The sequence below is a fragment of the Cyanistes caeruleus genome, chromosome 2 (genome assembly GCF_971803275.1).
Source record: "Cyanistes caeruleus chromosome 2, bCyaCae1.hap1.1, whole genome shotgun sequence".
Lineage (NCBI taxonomy): Eukaryota > Metazoa > Chordata > Aves > Passeriformes > Paridae > Cyanistes > Cyanistes caeruleus.
Genome location: NC_141702.1, coordinates 1,164,374 through 1,186,688, shown reverse-complemented (window position 1 = coordinate 1,186,688; position 22,315 = coordinate 1,164,374). Strand labels below are relative to the sequence as shown.

Here is a 22,315-nt window from a genome sequence, read left to right as displayed (position 1 = left end):
TTCTATCCCATCCCATTCCAACCCCAATCCCAGGCTGCTCCAACCTTTCCTTGGATGCTGCCAGGGATTCTCTGGGAATTCCCAGCCGGGAATTCCTTCCCAAATTCCCGCTTTGCCGTTTCCAACAGTTCCTTTCCATGATTTTACCCGCCCCAATCCCAGCCCCAGCTGATCCCGATATTCCAGACTCGCGCCAGGATCGGGAGGGATCTCCCGGGAAAAATCCCACAGGAAACTCACAAAAATCCCACAAAAGAACCCCCCGGGAATGTCGGGATCCAGGGGAGGGATGGCGGGCTGGGATCTCGGGATGCAATTCCCGAGCTGCTGCCGCCCCCCAAAGGCCTCGCTCGGCACAGCCAGCCCGAGGGAGCCAAAAATCCATGGAAAAGCCGGGAAATGCCTCCCTTGGAATCGCAGCTTTGATCCCGGAGCCGTCCGAGGGCCGGAGGGAGGATTTGGGATCGCCCGTTCCAGGCGGGAACATCCCGGAAAGCCGGGAAGGAACTCGGGGATCAGATCCCGCTCCAGGGGGAGATCCCGCCCTTCCCATTAAAGATCCCGGAGAATTCCCGGATCCATCGCGCCTTTCCCTTCATTTTCCTCATTTTCCCCAAGTTTTTCTTCCTCTTTTTATTTTATTTTCCCTTTTTTTTTTCTTTCATTCCCACCTTTTCCTCCTTTTCTCCCTCTATTTTCCTCATTTCCCTTTGCTTTTCCCCCTTTTCCCCCTTTTCCCACACATTTTTACCCATTTTTCCCCTCGATTTTCCCTTTTTGTTTTTTCCTGTTTTTTTCCCCATTTTCCTGCTTTTCCCACCCATTTTACCCCCTTCCTCTCCGTTTTCCTTTTTCCTGATTTTTTCCTGGTTTTTCCTGGTTTTTTCCTGGTTTTCCCCCTTTTTCCTGCTTTTCCCACCCATTTTTACCCCTTCCCCTCAGTTTTCCCTTTTTCTGTTTTTTTTTTTCCCTAGTGTTCTGGTTTTTTCCTGGTTTTTCCCTTTTTCCTGGTTTTCCCTCCCATTTTATCCTCTTCCCGACAATTTTTCCTTTTCCTGGTTTTTTTCCCTGTTTTTGCCTCTTTTCTTGGTTTTTCCTCCCATTTTTTACCCCCTTTCCCCTCAATTTTCCCTTTCCATGTTTTTTTCCTGGTTTTTCCTGTTTTTTTCCTGTTTTTCTCTTTTTTTCCTGCTTTTCCCTCCCATTTTTACCCCCTTCCCCTCAATATTCCTTTTTCCTGATGTTTTCCTGGTGTTTTCCTGGTGTTTTTCCCGTTTTTTCCCCTCTTTTCCCGGTTTTCCCCCGTTTGAGGAGCAGCTTTGGCTGGAGCCCAGTTCTGGGGGGATTTCTCCTGATTTTGGGGTTTCTTTGGGGATTTGAGCTCGTTTTGGCTCCGGGGATGGAAACGATCCCAAAGAATCGCCGGGAATTCCGGAGGCAAAGCCGAAAATGGGGATTTTATGGGGAAAAGGGAAAAAGGGAAAGGGAAGGGAAAAGGAAAAGGGAAAAAGGAAAAAAAGGAAAAAAGGGGAAAAAGGAAAAGAAGGGAAAAGGGAAAAAAAGGGAAAAAAAAGGAAAAAAAGGGGAAAAAGGAAAAGAAGGGGAAAAGGAAAAAAAGGAAAAAAAGGAAAAAAATAAAAAAAGGAAAAAAAAGGAAAAAATAGGAAAAAATTGAAGAAAATGGAAGAAAAAAAAGGAAAAAAAAGGGGAAAAAAAGGAAAAAAAGGGAAAAAAGGGGAAAAAATAGGGAAAAAAAGGAAAAAGGGAAAAAGAAAAAAAGGAAAAAAGGGAAAAAGTGAAAAAATAGGAAAAAAAGGAAAAAGGGAAAAAGAAAAAAAGGAAAAAAGGGGAAAAAAAGGAAAAAAGGAAAAAAGAAAAGAGGAAAAAGGAAAGGAAAGGAAAGGAAAGGAAAGGAAAGGAAAGGAAAGGAAAGGAAAGGAAAGGAAAGGAAAGGAAAGGAAAGGAAAGGAAAGGAAAGGAAAGGAAAGGAAAGGAAAGGAAAGGAAAGGAAAGGAAAGGAAAGGAAAGGAAAGGAAAGGAAAGGAAAGGAAAGGAAAGGAAAGGAAAGGAAAGGAAAGGAAAGGAAAGGAAAGGAAAGGAAAGGAAAGGAAAGGAAAGGAAAGGAAAGGAAAGGAAAGGAAAGGAAAGGAAAGGAAAGGAAAGGAAAGGAAAGGAAAGGCGAATTGAGCGGGGAAGGGGAGGAGGAGGAGGAGGGAAGGTAGAGGGAGGGGAGGGGAGGAGGGAGAGGGAGGGGAGGGGAGGAGGGAGAGGGAGGGGCGGCCCCGCTGTTGAATAATTCAGCGCTGGGAGTGGGGGGAGCTCCGCGCCGGCACCGAGACCGCACCGAGCTCAGCTCCGGAGCGCCGCACCAGGACCGGCATCGGCACCGGCATCGGGATCGGGATCGGGACCGGCATCGGGCACCGGGACCGGGATCGGCATCGGCATCGGCGTCGGCATCGGCATCGGCATCGGGCACCGGGACCACCTCGGGCACCGGCACCGCATCAGGTACCGGGCTCTGCACCGGGACCGCCCCGCGCACCTCGCTCCTCGCATCGGCACCGGCACCGGCCCGGAACCAGCCCGGGCTCCGCTCCAGGACCGCGCCGGGACCACCCCGAGCTCTGCACCGAGCACCGGGACCGGCACCGCACCGAGACCGGCACCGCACCGAGACCACCCCGAGCTCTGCACCGAGCACCGGGACCGGCACCGCACCGAGACCACCCCGAGCTCTGCAGCGAGCGCCGGGACCGGCACCGGGAGCGGCACCGGGACCGCACCCAGAGCCCCGGGACGGCGCCGGGACCACCCCGAGCTCCCCGAACCGCGGCGGGCCCGGGCCCCGGCCCCATCCCGGCCCCCCATGGCTCTGGTGCTGCAGCTCCGCTCCGTCTCCGGCCTCCGCGGCAAAGGAGATCGCATCGCCAAGGCGGCGTTCCGGGGTACCGGGAATAACCGGGGAGAGGGGAGCGGGGAGAGGGGAGAGGGGAGAGGGGAGCGGGGAGAGGGGATTGGGGAGAGAGAACTGGGGAGAAGAGAGAGGGGAGAGGGGATTGGAGGAGAGGGGATTGGAGGAGAGGGATTTGGGGCATCGGGAATTTGGGATTGGGAACTGGGGATTGGGGAGAGGGATTAGGAAGAGGGAATTTGGGATCGGGAATTGGGGATTGGGAATTGGGGACTGGGGAGACGGATTAGGGAGAGGAATTGGGGATCGGGAGTTGGAGGAGAGGGATTTGGAGGATCGGGAATTGGAGGAGAGGGATTTGGGGACAGGAACTGGGGACTGGGAATGGGGGGAGAGGAATTGAGGACCGAGAATTTGGGATCAGGAATTGGAGAGGGATTTGGGGGATCGGGATTTGGAGACAGGAATTGGGGAGAGAGGGATCTGGAGCAGGAATTGAGGGGCGGGATTAAGTGGGGAGGGATGTGGGGGCAGGATTTGGGGGACAGGAACTGGGATCAAGATTTTAAGGCGGGATTTGGGGTCAGGAATTGGGGGCAGGGTTTGGAGGTGCAGGATTTTGGGAGGAGGATTGTGAAGCAGGATTTGGGGGGGGGGGGATTTGGAGGAGTGGGATTTGGGGATCAGGATTTTGGGAATCAGGATTTGGGGTCAGGATTTGGGGAGTCCCTGCATCCGTCCCTGCCTCAGTTTCCCCACACACGAGCCCAGAGCGGCGGATTTTTGGGATCCCCTCCCCCCGGGTTGATCCAGGGAAGAGGGGGTGAATTCCCGGGGTGGAATTCCCGGTTTGCGGGATCGAGGAGATCCCGAAGGAATCCTCCCCTTGTCCCGGGATCCGGGATCAGCCCGGATTTCTCCCGAGGATTCCGCAGCTTCCCGTTCCCACCGGGATCCGCGGCGGCTCCAGAGATTCCCGTGGGAAGGAGGGAAAATCCTCCCGGGATTCCCGGGAATTTCGGGAGCCGCCGGAGTTTTCCCGGGGAAAACTCGGGAAAAGCTCGGGATGGGATCGCAGCTCTTCCAGAGGCCGGGAATCCCTGGAGGCGGAGCGGGATGAGGGCAGGAGCAGCGGAATTCCAGGAATTCCATGGCCAGCCTGGATCAGCTTTCCCAGCTCTTAATGACCTTGGGATCATTAACCAGGGACAATTAACCCTCAGCTCCCCGCCGCGCTTCCAGCGCCAAGAGAATCCCTGGGAAAGGGCCGGAATTCCCGGAAAATCCACTGCAGAGCCCTGGGAGATCCCAAATTTCCAGTTCTGAACATTCCCGGTCCCGGATCCGGCCCGAATTCCCGGGGGGGGAATTTGGGAATGTCGGGATTTGGGTCTGGACAGGAGCCAGGGAATGGCTCCCACCGGGAAAGGGGAGCTCGGCCTGGGATCTTGGAATTCCCAGAGAATCCCTGGATCCCTGGCAGCGTCCAGGGAAAAGCTGGATCACCCTGGGATAGCGGGAAGTGTCGGGATTGGAATGGGATTGGATTGAAGGCCCCTTCCCACCCGAAGCATTCCGGGATGGAATTCCAAGGAATCCAGGGCAGCTGGAGCAGCGTCCTGAGGGTTTTTCCTGGTCTGTCCCTTCCATGAATTCCTGCGGAAAAGGGGGTTGAGTGTCAAGCCGGGGTGCACATTCCAGGTGGGAATTCCTTTTCCCAGGCTCCTCCAGGCCCTGGCCAGGAAAATCCGGCTGCTCCAAGGGGCTGGAAGCAGCTTGGGAAGCGATTCCGGGTGGGGTTGGATCCGGGAAGCGGATCCGGGTGGATCCATCGCTCAGATGTGCCTGGAGAGGGATTTGGGCTCGATCCAGACCTCGGATCCGCAGGGAAAAACCTTTGGCTCCAAAGGCTCCCAGCACCTTTCCCAAATTCCCAAGGGAAAGCGAGGCAGCGGCTCCATGGGAATTCCAGGGATGATGGCCGGGATCCTCTTGGGCACACAGCCGGAATGAGAGCTCTGGGCCTGGAATCCAGGCTGGAATCTGGGCTGGAATATTCCATGGGACACAGGAGCCGGTCTGGGATGAGGGGCCGGGAATAATCCGTAAGGATAAATAAATGGGATGATCCTTAGGGATCTCCCCGGCTCCCTGCGGATTCCGACAGCGGCAGGAACAGGGCATGGGGAGTTTTCCAGGCTCTTGGGATCATGGAATGGTTTGGGATGGAAGGGATCCCGGAGCTCATCCTGTTCCTCCCTGGCTCGGTTTCCCTGGGAATGTTCCGCTGTCCTCTGGGAATTCCGGGGAATTCTGGGAAATTCCATGGGAATTTGGGAATTCCAGGCAGCTCGGTGCTGCTGGCTCCTCATCCTCTCCAAGCCATTCCTCAAATCCCGGATGGAATTCTGGCTCTTGGATCAAAGCGGCGCTGCCCTGGGAATAATTCCTTGGGAATAATTCTTTGTGAATAATTCCCACCCAGGGGCAGCGGGATCCCTGTTCCCAGAGGGATTGAAATCCCTGCGGATGCGGCGCCCGGGGACGCGGATCAGGGAATGCTGGACTGGGTTTTTCCGACCGAAATCATTCCGTGTTTCCATGATTCCTTCCTCAATCCGGGCCTGGGATGGGATAGGATGGAATTCCAGGCCTGGAATGCGTCTGGTTGGAGCTCAGTCCCAAAATCCATTGGGAAAAAACGCCTCCAGAAAAGCTCTGGAGCCTCTCCCACGGAATGAGGAGCCCTCTCCCAGCTCCCAGCTGGATATTCCTCATTCCTCCGCTTTTCCCAGATCCCAGAGCCTGGAGCCGGAATTCCCTTCCCAATCCCGGCCCCGTCCGGCCTCTCCCTCCGGAGGCGCATCCCGAGGAGTGAAATCCGGGATGAAGCATTCCCGAGGCCAATGGTCCTTGGAGTGACGAGCTCCAAACCGGGGAAACTGAGGCACAAACGGAATTCCAGATCCATGGGAGCCACCGGGGTGGGTGGGCAGTGGATCCCCCTCTGGAAGTGGAGAGAAAAGATGGATTCCGTGGCCAAAATCCGCTCCCATCCTGGAATTCCGGGGGTTCCTCCCCAGCCGCAGCTCTGGATTTGACTCCGGCATTCCCAGCTTTGCCGTTGGGATTCTCCCGGTTTCCCACTGGGGATTTGGGAATGGGATTGGATCCCGGGATTGGATCCAAAGGGCTCCCGGATCCGTCGCGGATCCGTTTCTCCCCCTCCCTGATCCGCACACAGAAACGAACCAGGGATGGTTCTGGGATTTCCCAGGAATTCCGGTTTTCCAGCCTGCCTTGGGGGAAAAGGAAGGAAAACAGGGAATTTTCACCCCCCAGCCCATTCTTTGGGAAGCTCCAGCAGGATCCGAGCTCTGCTCCAGAGTCACTTTCCCATGGGAATTCCCACTTCGTTCCGGCTTAATTGTGTTTGTGTCCGGGGTTAATTAGGGAGCCGGGAATTAATAGATGGGAAGGAGCTGCCAGGAGAGGCTTCCACTCGGGAATGGGGCTGGAAAATGAGGGATACACTCATGGATACCCCTGGGGAGCAGCAGACAAAGATTCCACCGCCAGGAAAATTCGGGATTGGGAAGGGTTGGAGCAGGGATCAAAGGGGGCTCTCCCAGGGCGTGGAATTCCGGTGGAGCTTTCCCACCCGGCTCTTCCCCAAAATCCCAGCGTCTCCCAAGCTTTTATCCAGGTTTTCCCTCTTTTTCCTCTCCAGGACTTTCCTTCTACACCCGAGTGCTGGAAAACTGCGAGGACGAGGCCAAGTTTGACGAGGTAGGAGAAGTTTTCCATCCTTTTTTATCCCAGAAATCCCACTGGAATTTCCCGGGATTCCCCGTCCGGGTGAAATCCCCACTCCCAAGTTTTGTTCTTTGTCCTTTGCTCCAAGGTTTCTCCTGGATTCCTGGCTGGACACGGGCGGGAAAATCCCTAAGGAATTTTCCAAGCTGTGGATTAATGGAAAACTTAAAATTTTCCGTGTTTTCCACACTGAATTCTGGGGAAAAAATATTGTTTATCCAAGCTGGGAAAATCCTGCCGGGATTTTGGCTCCGTTTTCCCTTGTCTCAGGAGGAAAAAGTTGGGATTTTATTCCCCTCCCTGAAATTCCTTATTTTCCTTCGGGCACGGAATTCCCAGAGGAGCTGCGGCTGCCCCTGGATCCCTGGGAGTGTCCAGGAAAAAGCTGGGAATGAGCTGGGATAGGGAAACATTCCCTGCCCATGGAATGGGATTTGAGTTCCCGCCCAAACCATTCCCTGAACGCTTCCAGGCTTGGAGCATCCCAGATTTTTGGGAATTTTTCCCTTCCCTGGCTCCCTGTGGGATTTTTTCCCCCCCTGCTCCATTCACCATGAATGGTTGGGATCGCGTTGGAGCCGTGTCCGGCCCGGAATTCCAACATTTTTAGGGAAGAGAATCCCTCCTGGAGCAGCCGTTCCTGGACCCGGAGGATCCAATCCTTCCCACCGGGGGGAATATCCAGGGAATCCGTGCCGGCACAGGGAATCCCTGGGAGTATTTGAAGCTCAAACTGCTTGGATTATCCGTGGAAGATCCCAAATCCCGGGAACAGGGACAGGACAAGGGGAAACGGCTCCGGGCTGGGCCGGGGAAGCCGAGGTGGAATTTTGGGAACAATTCCCCATGGAAAAGGTGCTCAGGCCTTGGAAGGGGCTCCTGGGGAGTTTGGGGATCTCCATCCCTGGAGTTTTCCAAGGAATTCCTGGATGCGGCGCTCCGGGAATTGTCCTATTCCCGCTTCCCGCGTCTTGGATTCCATGATCCCAGAGGGGCTTTTCCAACCTCAGTAATCCCTGGATTCTGTGATCTCAGAGCTGGAGGAATCCAAGCTAATTCCCTCTTTTCCTGCCCCCTCTTCCCGACAATCGGGATCCGCCTCCGGGCAGGATTTGCCTTTCACGCTCCGCTGTTTCCCATTTATTCGGTTTCGCTCCATCTCTTTTCCAATTATTTTTCCCTTCCTTCCTTGACGGATTCCGCAAATCCTCTGCTGGATATTCCAGAGGCTGGGCACAGCTCCCCGATTAACCGGGACTGTTCTTGCTCCACGCTGCATCCCCAAGGATTTCATCCCGGAGGTCTCCCCCAGCCTGGGAGGGGAGGGAATCCCCGGGAACGGGGGAGCCCGAATTCCCAGGAGCTGAAGTTTCCTGGGATAATTTCGGACAGGCCCCGAGGGAGGAGCTGCTCCCATCGATTCCAGGGAATTCATGGAATTTTGGGTGGGAAGAGGCCTCGAAGCTCATCCCGTTCCCTTCCCTGATCCCAGGGCGCTCCGAGCCCCGTCCAGCCGGGCCTCGGGCACTTCCACAGCTTCTCTGGGAATTCTGTGCCTGGGCCTTCCCAGTTTTTTTCCCAGCACTTGGAAAATCCCTCGGATCGACCTGTGGCTCTTTTCCAGACTTGTTTTCCCCCTTTTCCTGTGGCAAACACCATCCCAGGGTTTAAGGGAATCCCTGGATTCGCGTCGCTCCCCACAATTTCTGCCTTTCCTTGGATTTGGAGCGGATTTCCTTGGATTCGGTGGATCCGGAGCCCCCAGGGCACATCCAGGATGGAGCTGGGACAGGGATGAGGGAGCCTGGCTGGAAAAATTCCCATTTTTTCCCTCCTCTCCCTGGGAAAAGGAGCCGAGGGCTGTTGGTGCAGAGCCCTGAAAAGTGGGAATGGGAGAATTCCTGGGGCCGGGGGGGTATTCCTGCAGAATTCCTGCTGGGAAAGGGCTGTCCGGAGGTGGAACCCCCATTCCTGGAGGGAATCCACGTGGATGCGGGGACACGGGTCAAAGGGCGCTGGGAATTCTTGGATTTGGCGATCTCTGAGGATTTTTCCAACCTGAGCAGCTCCTTGATTCCATAACCTTGGGATTTCCTGGGAATTTTAGCGCCAGATCCGATCCCTGGAGCATCAAAACCTTTGGAAAACCAACCAAAGAGGGGAAAAAGCAGGGGAAGGACAAAATCCCACCCCCGCAGGGAGAGCCTGGGATAAATCCCGCTGCGGGATCCGGAGCGATGCCGGATCCGGTGGCGCCGTTTCCCATTTCCTTCTCCATCCCCGCGATTTTTCCTTGGCTTCCTTGGCTCTGCAGACAAATGGAAGCCGGGAATAAATAGCTCGGGAATGAGCGTCGGGAAGTGCTGAGGAGGCACCGGCTCCTTCCTGGGAATTTGCTGGATGAGCAAATTCTCTTCCCCTGGTGCTCGATTCCGCTCTGCCGCTCCTGGGAGCGATCCCAGATCCTGGATCCGCTCCTCTGGAGCATTCCCAAGCCGGGAATGGGAAAGGAGAGGCTTGGGAAGGGGGGATGTGGGAATTCCAGAGGTCCTGGGGCTTGGAAAACCGGGAATGCAGGGGGTTGGGCGGACAGAGGGATTTGCCTTGGGAAGCAAGAAGAAAATAAGGAAGGGATTGTATTTTATGGGATCATGGAATGGTTTGGGTGTGGAGGGAATTTTAGGATCATCCCATTCCTACCCTGACACCTCCCACTACCCCAGGGTGATCCAGCCTGGCCTTGGACATTCCCAGGGATCCAGGGATTCTCTGGGAATTCCTTCCCAAGCTCCCAGCTCCCCTTTCCCAGTGGGAAGCCATTCCCTGGCTCCTGGCCCTGCGGCCCTTTCCCAAATCCCAGCTCTCCCGCAGCCCCTGGAGACTCGGGAAGCGGCTCCCAGGATTCCCGGGATCCTTCCCTGATCTGGCTGCACATTCCCAGCTCTCCCAGGCCGGCTCTGCATTCCCTGGATCCTCATCCAAAGGATGCATTTCTCTTTTCCACGTGTGTATCCATAAGAGCTGGCACTGGGCTCATCCTTAGGGACATCCCGATAAAACAGCCCCGAGCCTTTTCCTGGGAAAAGCGGCCGCTCTCCATCCTCATCCTCTCCACTGCAGCTCCTGGAACTCTCCTGCCCCATCCCGCTCCTCCTGTTCCCAAACCGCTCCTGGATCTTCCCATGCCTCATTTTCCCAGATAATCCTGGCTCATCCATCTCCTCTTTTTCCTGAAAACTCCTGGATCATCCTTGTCCTTATTTTCCTGAACACTCCTGGCTCATCCCTCTCCTTTTCCCAAAATGATCCTGGCTAATTCCAATTCCCCATTTTCCCAGCTAATCCTGGCTCTTCCCTCTCCTTTTCCCAAACCGCTCCCGGCTCTTCCCTCTCTTCCTTTCCCAAACTGCTCCCAGCTCATCCCTCTCCTCCTTTTCCCAAATAATCCTGGCTTCCATCTCTTCCTTTTCCTGAAAACTCCTGGATTATTCTTGTCCTTTTCCTGAACACTCCTGGCTCATCCCTCTCCTTTTCCCAACTAATCCTGGCTCTTCCCTCTCTTCCTTTCCCAAACTGCTCCCGGCTCATCCCTCTCCCTTTTCCCAAATAATCCTGGCTTCCATCTCCTCCTTTTCCCAAATAATCCTGGCTTCCATCTCTTCCTTTTCCTGAAAACTCCTGGATTATTCTTGTCCTTTTCCTGAACACTCCTGGCTCATCCCTCTCCTTTTCCCAACTAATCCTGGCTCTTCTCTCTCTTCCTTTCCCAAACTGCTCCCGGCTCATCCCTCTCCCTTTTCCCAAATAATCCTGGCTTCCATCTCTTCCTTTTCCTGAAAACTCCTGGATTATTCTTGTCCTTTTCCTGAACACTCCTGGCTCATCCCTCTCCTTTTCCCAACTAATCCTGGCTCATCCCTCTCCTCCTTTTCCCAAAAAACTCTTGGATCATCCTTGTCCTTCTTTTCCTGAACACTCCTGGTTCCTCTCTTTCCTTTTCCCAAAATGATCCTGGCTCATCCAATTCCTGCCATTCCCAAAATGCTCCCAGCTCATCCCGGCTCATCCCTCTTCTTTTCCCAGACTTTCCGCTGGCCAGTGGCGAGCAGCATTGATGGGAATGAGCTCCTGGAGATCCAAGTGTTCAACTACAGCAAGGTCTTCTCCAACAGGTGAGTCCCTTCTTCCCGAGGGCCCCGCCCATCCCATCCCGTTTCCCTTCGGAGCAGTTTCCTGGGAATTTCCGGGAATTCACCTCAGCATCAAGGTTTTTCCCAACTCACGCCAGGGTTTGGTGGTTTTTTTCCCCCATAAAATTTCTGTGTTTTAAAGGAAATTGGAATTTTTGGGGGTGGATAATCCGGCTGGAGGTTGATGCCGGGATGTGTTTTCCCAGATTTCCCAAATCCCGCAGGTGTTGGATTGATTGTGTCCAGGGAAATCGTGGCTGTCCCGTCCCTGGAAGTGTCCAAGGAAAGGTTGGAGGAGGCTTGGAGCTGCCTGGGATAGCGGGAGCTGTCGGGCTTGGAATCGGACAGGATTTCAGCTCCCTTCCCACATGGATCCATGGGGACACCTGGGAAAGAGGAGGATCCTGGGAATGCTGGGAGCCGCTTCCCGAGGCTCCAGGGGCTGCGGGAGAGCTGGGATTTGGGAAAGGGCCGCAGGGCCAGGAGCCAGGGAATGGCTTCCCACTGGGAAAGGGGAGCTGGGATTCTGGGAAGGAATTCCCGGATGGGAGGGTGGGGAAGAGAAGAGAGGAGCTGGTGCTGGGAACATCCCTCCGGGAATGCCGGGAATACCTGGAAAAGGAAATCCCACCAAAGTGAGGGAACATCCCTCTGGGAATACCTGGAAAAGGAAATCCCGTTAAAACAAGGCAGTGCTGGAACTCCAGGAAATCCTCCTTTTCCAGGAAAAACTGGGAGGAGAAGGAGAGTAGAGAGGAGGGAGAGAGTTAGGACCATCCCTCCAGGAATGCCGGGAATACCTGGAATGGGAAATCCCACTAAACCTCGGAATAAGTTGGATGAGTTTGGGATATTTCTGGGAAGATCCCTCCAGGAATACAACGGGAAAAAAATTACATGAAAGCAGGGCAGTGCTGGAACTCCGGCCTCTCCCCTGAATCTGCTGGGAGAGGAGGGAGAATTTTGGGAACAACCCTCTGGGAATGCCGGTAACACGTGGGAAGAGAAATCCCACGGTCCATAATTCCAGCCCGTCCTCCTTGTCCAGGAATGAGCTGGAGGAGGAGGAAGGGAGAGGACGTAGAGGATTGGGAACATCCCTCCAGGAATGATGGGAATGTCTGGAATAGGAATTCCCATAAAACCGAGGCAGGGCTGGAGCTCCGGAGGAGGAGGAGGAGGAGGAGGCTCGGGAGCTCCGGGGCTGGGAAAGCTGATCCGGGCGCTCCGTGAATAATTCACGTGCGGCTGATGAAGGCCGTTGATCAAAGGCCTGGAAAAAGGTGGGATACCTGATCCAGGACCTGATCCAGACCCTCCGGAATGACGAGGGAGTCACGTCCGAGCTGCTCCTTTTGTTCCCTGTCCCCGTGGCCGTCACCGGTGGCCAATTCCCGGGAATATGATCCTTGTTTGGTGCCTCTGGATCCCGCTGGGTTCATCCCGGCTCCGGAGGGGCCCCGGCAGCATTCCCAGGGTGCTGAGTATCCAAGGAAAAGGGCAGGGTTGGATGAGGGAGAAGCCACGTCATCCCAAAAATCCTGTCCCCAAGCTCCTGGATTGGGAATTTCCCGTCTGGGAATCTCTCCAGGACACATCCAAAGCGTCCAGGTGTGGCTGGGTGATTCCCAGGTGGAAATTCCCACTGGAAAAGCTCCACATGAGGGAATGATCAAAAACTGTGGGGCCTCCACATCCTGAAAAACATCTCAGGGGATTCCCATGGCATGAAATAATCCATCCGATCCTGGGAAATCCTGGGGTGAGCTGGGATGACCTGGGTGGGAATAGTGGGATCCTGTTGGAATTCTGTCATTTTCCACGGTCTCCTGGTCCCCTGGGAGAACTTCAGAACCCATCCAGGATGAGAGAAAATTCCTGGGATGTTTTCCCATGGGAGAGGTTGGATGGAGGGAAATTGAGATCCCAAATTTTTGGGGATTCTAGCGGGAAAAGTCACTCCAGGACACTCCCGAGGGATGCGGGAATGGGAATCACACCCAGGAGAAGGAAGCAAAGGGATGAATCCAAGAGGCAGCCGTGATCCGGTGGCTACGGAGCAGCATCCCCACGGAGCCATTCCCAAACTTTTGGGACAGCCTTTCCAAGTTTTCCTCATGCAGAAAGCAGGGATAACACCGGGCAGAGATCCCAATCCTTAGGGAATGTTTGCAAAGCCAGGGAGCTTTTTCTCCAGGGGGTTCCCTCTCCTCCTTGTCCCCGTTTTCCTCGGGATCTGTCCCGAAGCCACATTCCAAACCCGGAGCAGGGGGCACGGATGATTTCCCCCTGGAAAACCAATCCCATGGAGAAGAGGTGGGAGCTGCCCGACAGGGGAACGAAGAGCCGGATTCCCAAGGGTTTAATCCATCCCTGGAGTCTCCAGGATGAAAACGGAGCTCGGTGCCGTCCTTTGTTCTTCTCCAGCCGTGGAGATCCTGGCCTGGCTTGAGTCCTTTGTGTCTCTGGAGGGATCCTCCTTCCAGCCGCGGAAAATTATCTGGAGCAGGAGAACGGAAAGAATTGACTCTGGAGCTGGAGAATCCCTGTTGTCCGAAGCCTCCCCACGTGGATTTGGGGATGGAATTCCTGGCTGGGATGGAATTTCCTGGAGAGCTGAGGCTGCTCCATACCTGAAAATATCCAAAAAAAAATGTTGGATGGGGCTTGGAGCAATCTGGGATTGTAGAAGGTCAGGGTTGGAATGGGATCAGCCCTCAGGTCCTTCCCATCCAAACCATTCCGGGATTCCGTGCCGGAATCCTCGGTGCCCAATCCTGTGAGGCCCCTTCGGCTCCGGCCACATCAGATTTTGTGGAATTTTTCATTCCCGGATCAAAACCGGTCCAAACACGGAGCGAGAGCCTGAGCACACCCAAAGCGCCGCCTCGGAAACCTCATCCCGAATGGAATTTCCCGGCAGGATATCCCTGGTGGATTTTCCCGGCAGGATATTTCCAGGGGCTGGCTTCCCTCGTTATCCCGCTCCGCTCGCCTTCCAAAGGAAAATTCCTTCATGGAAATTTTTGCAAGAGTTTCCTGAAGAAAAAGGGGGAAGAAACTCGGCTGGAGCAGCTTTTAATTCCTGGGGGCTGCTGAGCTGGAGCTGCTGGAGTATCCCTGATTTCTCCAGGAATTCCAGGTGCAAATGGACCTTGAGTCATTACGGGCAAGCGGAGGGAAGGGGATAATTAGGGAGTTTTGGAAGCTCCGATTCCAAGGCACGAGGCAATTCCGGATGAAGCAGCAATTTGAGGAAGAAGGAAAAAGGCTCCTCATTCCAGAGGAATCTCCAGGCAGGAGCTGCAAGAGGAAGGAGCTGGAATTAATCAGGATTGCCCAAGCAGGGATCTGGACATCCATGGAAAAGCTGCAGGTTCCAAATGGGAATGGACACTTTCCAGGATCCCAAAGTGCTCCAAGTCCCGTCCAATCTGGCCTTGGACACTTCCCGGAGGGTTCAGCAGGATGATTCCATGGAAAGGGGTGGAATTCCACTGTTTTCCTTATCCCGCCTTTCCAGGGGTGTCTGGAAGTGGGGAGAAAAGCGGGATGGAGGTGCCAGGACTTGGCTCTTGTCAGTTTCCAGGGAGGGATGGATGGATGATGGATGGATTGATGATGGATGGATGGATGGATGGATGGATGGATGGATGGTGGATGATGGATGGATGGATGGATGATGGATGGATGATGGATGGATGGATGGATGATGGATGATGGATGGATGGATGATGGATGGATGATGGATGGATGGATGGATGGATGGATGGATGATGGATGGATGGATGGATGATGGATGGATGGATGGATGGATGATGGATGGATGGATGGATGATGGATGGATGGATGGATGGATGATGGATGGATGATGGATGGATGGATGGATGGATGGTGGATGATGGATGGATGGATGGATGGATGATGGATGATGGATGGATGGATGGATGGATGGATGATGGATGGATGGATGGATGATGGATGGATGGATGGATGGATGGATGATGGATGGATGGATGGATGATGGATGGATGGATGGATGATGGATGGATGGATGGATGGATGGATGGATGGATGGATGGATGAATGGATGGATGATGGATGGATGGATGATGGATGATGGATGATGGATGGATGATGGATGGATGGATGATGGATGATGGATGGATGGATGGATGGATGGATGATGGATGGATGGATGATGGATGGATGGATGGATGGATGGATGATGGATGATGGATGGATGGATGGATGGATGGATAGATGGATGGATGGATGATGGATGGATGATGGATGGATGGATGGATGGATGATGGATGGATGGATGGATGGATGGATGGATGGATGGATGATGGATGGATGGATGGATGGATGATGGATGACGGATGGATGATGGATGGATGGATGGATGGATGGATGGATGATGGATGGATGGATGGATGGATGATGGATGGATGATGGATGGATGGATGATGGATGGATGATGGATGGATGATGGATGATGATGGATGGATGATGGATGATGGATGGATGATGGATGGATGGATGGATGGATGGATGGATGGATGGATGATGGATGGATGATGGATGGATGATGGATGATGGATGGATGATGGATGGATGGATGAATGGATGGATGGATCCATGGATCCATGGATGGAGGGATGGAGATGCCATTCCCGAAAAAGAGCCTCTCCCTGGCTTCAGGAGCAGAACTCAGGATCAAACATTATCCCGAGGCTGAGGGAGCAGAGGAGGGAGAACAGGAATTCCTGGACTGGAGGATGCTCTTGGCACAGACAGCTGGAATTCTTTCCCTTGGAAAACGGCAGTGCTGGCAAAGCCTGGCAGGATTTACAGGATTCACCATCATCCCCCTCAGCGTGACCCTGGAATCACCTCAGGGATACAGGAGGCATCCTTGGAAGTTGGGATGCACCACGAGGGCAAATCCCAGGATTTGGAGCATCCCGGACCTCCCAATCCCAGGATTCCAGTGAGCTCCAGGTACGGAACCGGCCTGGCTGGGGTCGGAAAGCAGACCTGCTGCTCCGGGCTGATAAAATTACGGCTGACCCAGAAAAATTCCCTTTTTTCCATCAGCAGAAATGCCGGGGAAAGGAGGGAGCAGGGCCCCGATGAATTATGGAACGCCTGGAAGTGAACGGCTGCGCTGACAAATCCTGAATGTTTAATTCCGTCTGGCTCGGATCCTGCCGGGGGAAGCGGCTCGGGAAGGATCCGAGGGAGGACAAGGAGCTTCTCCGGGAATCTGTGCCAGGGCTCGCCACCTCCAGAGCCGGGAATTCCCTCCCGAGATCCCAGCTATCCCTGCCCTCCGCCGCAGGGCTGGGGATGGCTCCGAGTTTCCTGGTTTTGGCATGGATCCATGGAATGCTTTGGGTGGGAAGGGACCTTAAGGATCATCCCATTCCAACCTTGACACCTCCCACTGTCCCAGGCTGCTCCAAGCCCCATGCAGCCTGGATTTGGGCACTTCCAGGGATCCAGGGGCAGCTCCAGCTGCTCTGGGAATTCCAACCCAGCCCCTCCCAGCCAGGAATTCCTTCCCAAGATCCCTTTTCCCTGTGTCCTGTCCCTCCAGCCCTTGTCCCCAGTCACTCTCCTGGAGCCCCTTCAGGCCCTGGAGGGGCTCTGAGCTCTCCCTGCATCCTTCCCTTCTCCAGCTGGACATTCCCAGCTCTCCCAGCCTGGCTCCAGAGCCCTCGGAGCGGCTCCAGGGGAATATTCCAGGAGGAATTTCCCCTTCCTTCCTCAGCCCTCTCTGGGCATTGAGCACCAAAAGCACCTGGATCCACCTGGATCCAGGAGGAGCAGGGAAGCCACACCTGGGAATATTCTGGATTCCAAACAGGTTAAAAAAACACAAATCCAGGGATCCCTGCAGGAATCTGGAGCCCTGCAGGCTCTGCTCCTGAGGAATAGCTGGAATTGGCCTGGATGCTCCCGTTGGGACCCTCCCAGCTCAGGATATTCCATGGAATAAAGCCAGGATTTTCTCCAGGAATGCTTTCCAGAGCTGCTGCTGTTGCTGCTCTGGCAGGCAGGGAATGCTGCTGTTGTCCAATCCCTGAAATCCAGGTGGACACAGCCGCTTTCTCCTCGTCTTGGAGGTGAAGGAGGTTTCCATGGGATGCGCTGTTTTTTCCGGATTGGGAATCACAGAGCAAACAAAGGAGAGGTTTTCCTGTTCCACCCCCTGCAGGGCACCTCGGAGACAGAGCTCCGCCGGGAAGCCCTGGAGGGGCTGGAGTGTGTCCAGGGAAGGGCTCTGCTCCCAGGGAACGAGGGACAGGATGAGAGGGAACGGCCATGGGGAGGCTTGGGTTGGATATTGGGAAAAATTCCTTGGTGTCATTGGAGCCACCCGGGGCTGTGGAAGGAATCAGGTGGAACGGGATGAGCTCCAAGGTCCATTCCCACCCAAAGCATTCCGTGATCCCATGACGTGGTGCAGATGGATGAGGGACAGTCCCCGGTCCCTGTTTGAGTCACCGGCACGGAATCCAGCGTGGACGTTCCGTACGGAAAAGGCCACTTTGGGATCCCTCAGCTGCATCCCAGGAATTCAAGAGTGACGGTTCCCAAACCTCCTCCTCTCCTCATCCCAACAGCATTCCCTTGGAATGGCTCCTCCTTTTTCCATCATCTCCCCCGAGCCCTGAGCTGGGATCTCTCCTCTCCCTCTTCCTAAGGAAAACGGGAATCGGGGCCCCGCTCGGCTCCAGCAAAGCCCTTTTCCCACGGAAATCGGGTTCTGGCAGGGAGAATTCCCGGGATTTCCTCTCCTTTTCTCCGCAGGCTCATCGGGACCTTCCGGATGGTCCTGCAGAAGGTGGTGGCGGAAGGGCATCTGGAGGTGACGGACACGCTCATCGATGACAACAATTCCGCCATCCAGGTGGGTCCCCGAGGGGAACGGCCGGCATTCCCGGCATTCCCTGATCCGCTGGATCCGTGGGAACAGGGATTGCGGTGTTCCCACCCGGATCCCCAGCCTCCATCCCTGGAGCTCCTGCTCTGAGGGGGTGAGGTTAGGGAATGGCTGGAGGGTGCACGGAGGAGCCCGGGTTGGGAAAGCACGGGAGGTTTGGGAAGTTTGGGATGGGGGAAGAGCAGGGATGGATCCGGTCTGATCCGAGCACGGACAGGGAGAAGCCCAGGATGGAATCCCCGAATTCCAGACTGTTTTGGCTGGGAAAGGACTTTAAATCCCATCTCATTCCAAGCCTGACACCTCCCACTATCCCAGGGTGATCCAACCTCATTCCCAGGGATCCAGGGGCAGCTGCAGCTTCCCTGGGAATTCCAGCCTGGCCAGGAATTCCTTCCCAAGCTCCCAGCTCCCCTTTCCCAGTGGGAAGCCATTCCCTGGCTCCTGGCCCTGCGGCCCTTTCCCAAATCCCAGCTCTCCCGCAGCCCCTGGAGCCTCGGGAAGCGGCTCCCAGGATTCCCAGGATCCCTCCCTGATCCGGCTGCACATTCCCGGCTCTCCCAGCCTGGATCCAGATCCTGACATTGGATCCCTCCCACAGCCCAGCTCCTCTCCGAGAAGGAATTTCGGGATCAAGGGAATTCTCTCGGAATCTCGGGACTCCAGGAAGGGTCTCCCTTCCCCTCTCCTCCCTTCTACCTCCCCAACTTCCATAAAAATCCTGGATTCCGAGTGTCATTTATCATGGAAACATGGAATGCTTTGGGTTGAAAGGGACCTTAAAGCTCATCCCGTTCCACCCCCTGCCAGAGGGCAGGGCTGGGTGGGATTTTGGGAAGGAATTCCTGGCTGGGAGGGTGGGATGGGGCTGGACCGGAATTCCCAGAGCAGCTGCGGCTGCCCCTGGATCCCCGGGAATGTCCAAGGCCAGGTTGGAGCACCCTGGGATCGTGGGAAATGTCAGGGTTGGAATGAGGGGGGATTTAAGGGATTTAAGGTCTCTTCCCTCCCACAGCAGTCTGGAATTCCAGGATTCCCTCCCAAGCCCCGGCCAGGCCGGGAGGCCATCAGGAATTTCTTTGCCATCAGGAATTTGGGAGGATTCCGCCTCCACCCGCTGATTTTCCTCTCTACCCTCTGTGGCACTGAAGGATCCTAAAAATACGGGATTTTCCTCCTTTTGGGAGCCGTTTTAATCCGGCCGCTTCCCAAAAAAAAGACAGGGAGCAGCTGGAATTATTTTTTCCCAAGCACATCTGTACTCCTTGCGTTTTCCCTCCCTCCTCAGGCCTGGATTCCCGGTTTTTATTGCTTCCCTTCCCTCTCTCCACCCCCTCTCCCCGGAGAAGCCGCTTTGATGAAATCCCGCTCTCCTCCCTGCCAATTCCAAGAATTCCGCGCATCTTGCCCTGTCCTTGGTGCTGGATGAGGCGGCGGCTTCCCGGGAAAAGCTGATTTTTCATGGAAGCCCCGGGGCTGGAGATGGGGATCAGAAATAGCCGCGTTTCCAAAACTCGGTTTCCATGGGAAACGGCTCCCGGGAGATGGGAGCGCAGCGAGGGAAGCGGCGGCGGCTCCGAACGGGGGGAGCTTTTCCCTCGGGATGGGGGCTCGGGATGAGGGATGCGATCCCGGACTTGGGGGGGAGCTCATCCTGATTTTCCCAGAGGGGTGGGAATGATGGGATTCCAAGGGAATTGTCCAGGAGATCCAAGGTCTGGGGAAACAGAGTCAGAGGCCACGGAGCTGCTCCGAGGGCTGGAGAGCCGGGAATGTGCAGCCGGATCAGGGAAGGATCCCGGGAATCCTGGGAGCCGCTTCCCGAGGCTCCAGGGGCTGCGGGAGAGCTGGGATTTGGGAAAGGGCCGCAGGGCCAGGAGCCAGGGAATGGCTTCCCACTGGGAAAGGGGAGCTGGGAGCTCGGGAAGGAATTCCCGGAGAATCCCTGGGACCGTCCAAGGAAAGGCTGGAGCAGCCCGGGATCGGGGTGGGAATGGGATGGGATTGAAAATCCCTGGATCCCGTCCCAAAGCATTCTGGGTTTCTGGGATTGAGGACACTCAGGATCCATCCCAGGGGATTTTTATGGAATTCAGGGATGGAAAAGGGAAGGGAGACCCTTCCTGGAGTTCCCAATTCCCAGTGAAGCCCCTGGATCCCGAAATTCCTTCTCCAGGAGGAGTCGGGATGGGGCTGGATCCAATTCTGGGCTGGGAGAGCCGGGAATGTGCAGCCGGATCAGGGAAGGATCCCGGGAATCCTGGGAGCCGCTTCCCGAGGCTCCAGGGGCTGCGGGAGAGCTGGGATTTGGGAAAGGGCCGCAGGGCCAGGAGGCAGGGAATGGCTTCCCACTGGGAAAGGGGAGCTGGGAGCTTGGGAAGGAATTCCCGGCCGGGCTGGAATTCCCAGGGAAGCTGTGGCTGCCCCTGGATCCCTGGGAGCAAAGCCAAGTTGGATCACCCTGGGATAGCGGGAAGTGTCGGGATTGGAATGGGATGAGCTTTAAGGTCCTTTCCCATCCCGAGGATTTCCGGGAACATCCTCGTTTTCCCATCACGGAGGCCAAAGGAAAGGTTGGAAATGGTTTTCCTTTTTCCAGGCTGGCCGGGAACCGTCCCTGGCATCTCCCTCTCGACCTCATTCCCTTGGCCAGGAGATTGAAAACTCCTGGAATGCCGGAGCCGGGAGGGAAATTCCAGCTGTGTCCATTCTCCTCCAGGAGAAAAGCCAGGATGGCTCAGAAGGAATTTTTTTCTCAAGCAGCAGGGGGGGAAAATCCATAAAAAATCCATAAAAAAATCCATAAAAATCCATAAAAAATCTATTAAAAAAATCCATAAAAATCCATAAAAAATCTATTAAAAATTCCATTAAAAATCTATAAAAAATCCATAAAAATATATTAAAAATCCATTAAAAATCCATAAAAATATATATTAAAAAATCCATTAAAAATCCATAAAAATAAAAAAAATCCATAAAAAATCCATAAGAAATCCATAAAAAAAATCCATAAAAAATCCATAAAAACCCATAAAAATCCATAAAAATATATAAAAAATCCATAAAAATCCATAAAATTTAAAAAAATCCATTAAAAAAATCCATAAAAAATCCATAAGAAATCCATTAAAAAATCCATTAAAAAAATCCATAAAAATCCATTAAAAAATCTATTAAAAATCCATAAAAAAATCCATAAAAAATCCATGAAAAATCTATTTAAAATCCATAAAAATATATATATAAAAATTTTAAAAAATCCATAAAAATCCATTAAAATATATTAAAAAAATCCATACAAATTCATAAAAAATCCATTAAAATCCATTAAAAAATCCATAAAAATCCATAAAAAATCCATAAAAAATCCATAAATATCCATAAAAATCCATAAAAATATATAAAAAATTCATAAAAAAGCCATTAAAAATATAAAAAAATCCATAAAAATCCATAAAAATATATAAAAAATCCTTTAAAAATCCATTAAAAATTCCATAAAAAAATCTGTTAAAAACTCCACTTAAAATCCCCAGGGAAAAATCATCCCCTCCCCAGCTCTGCAGGGAATTTTCTCCTTCTTCATTTTCTTTCCCATTCCTTTGTTTCCAACGGGAATTTCTCCTCTTTCCAACCCACACCTCCTAATTGCACTTGCGAGGGATGATCCCACTCATCCCACAGACCTTTTGCTTCGTTAGATCCTTCTTTTTTTCCCTGCCTCAGAAGGATTTTTTAACCCCCAAATCCAGCTGGAAAAGGAGATTTTTAACCCCGCACAGCTGAAAATGTGAAAATCTGAATATTCCAACTTTTATCCCTGTTTTTTTCTCCTCTTTTCCTGGTTTTGGGGTTTTTTTTTTACATTTTCCAACAGCTTGGGGGGGGAGGATGGGAAATCAGTTGTGATTGACTCAAATTTGGATTTTTTTTCCCAAAAAAAAAAAAACCAAGAAAGAAGAGAAATCAATCCAGAGCTCCGTTCCCAGCTGGGACTGAGTCACCCTCCGGCTGTCACGTGCGGGATCCCTGTGGAATTGTCGCTCTCCTCCCAATCCTTGGATTCCCCTTCACCCCTGCACCTCCCCTTCAACAGGAACGTGGAAAAAAGGGAGAATTTCTGCAAGAAATTCCCACATCCCCCATTTTTTAACCTTTCTTTCTTTTCTTTTTCCCCCCTCTCATGTGCGTGCGTGTTTTTATCTGAAATCCATTGTTTTTGCACCCAAAATGACAGAGAATTTCTCCATGGAAGCGGAGTGGAGGTGGAAAAGTGATTTTTCCTTGGACTTCGATCTCAGCAGCAGCTGTTGGCTTTTCAAAAGAGACATTTTTTTAAGAGAGGGAATTTGGGCTTTTTGGGTGGCTTTTTCTCTCTTTTTTTTGCGATTTGCTTTGTCCAATTCTGAGCTTTTTAGAAGGATTTCAGCCACAGGA

The 22,315-nt window shown here is 53.4% G+C and overlaps 1 protein-coding gene across 4 annotated transcripts in view; it reads left to right on the top strand.

Moving 5' to 3' along the window:
• Positions 1 to 2,452: 2,452 nt before the first annotated feature.
• OTOF (otoferlin) overlaps positions 2,453 to 22,315 on the top strand; it is an 81,245-nt gene continuing 61,382 nt past the window's right edge. For 2 of the 4 annotated variants that reach the window (XM_086875359.1, XM_086875362.1), the window contains exons 1-4: positions 2,830 to 2,948; positions 6,645 to 6,703; positions 10,814 to 10,902; positions 17,743 to 17,842. In XM_086875359.1, coding sequence (XP_086731485.1) covers positions 2,870 to 2,948; positions 6,645 to 6,703; positions 10,814 to 10,902; positions 17,743 to 17,842 — 327 coding nt within the window. In that variant the 5' untranslated portion in view covers positions 2,830 to 2,869. Of the gene's footprint in view, positions 2,949 to 6,644; positions 6,704 to 10,813; positions 10,903 to 17,742; positions 17,843 to 22,315 lie in introns of all 4 variants that reach the window. The other 2 variants (XM_086875360.1, XM_086875361.1) reach the window with 2 other exon arrangements.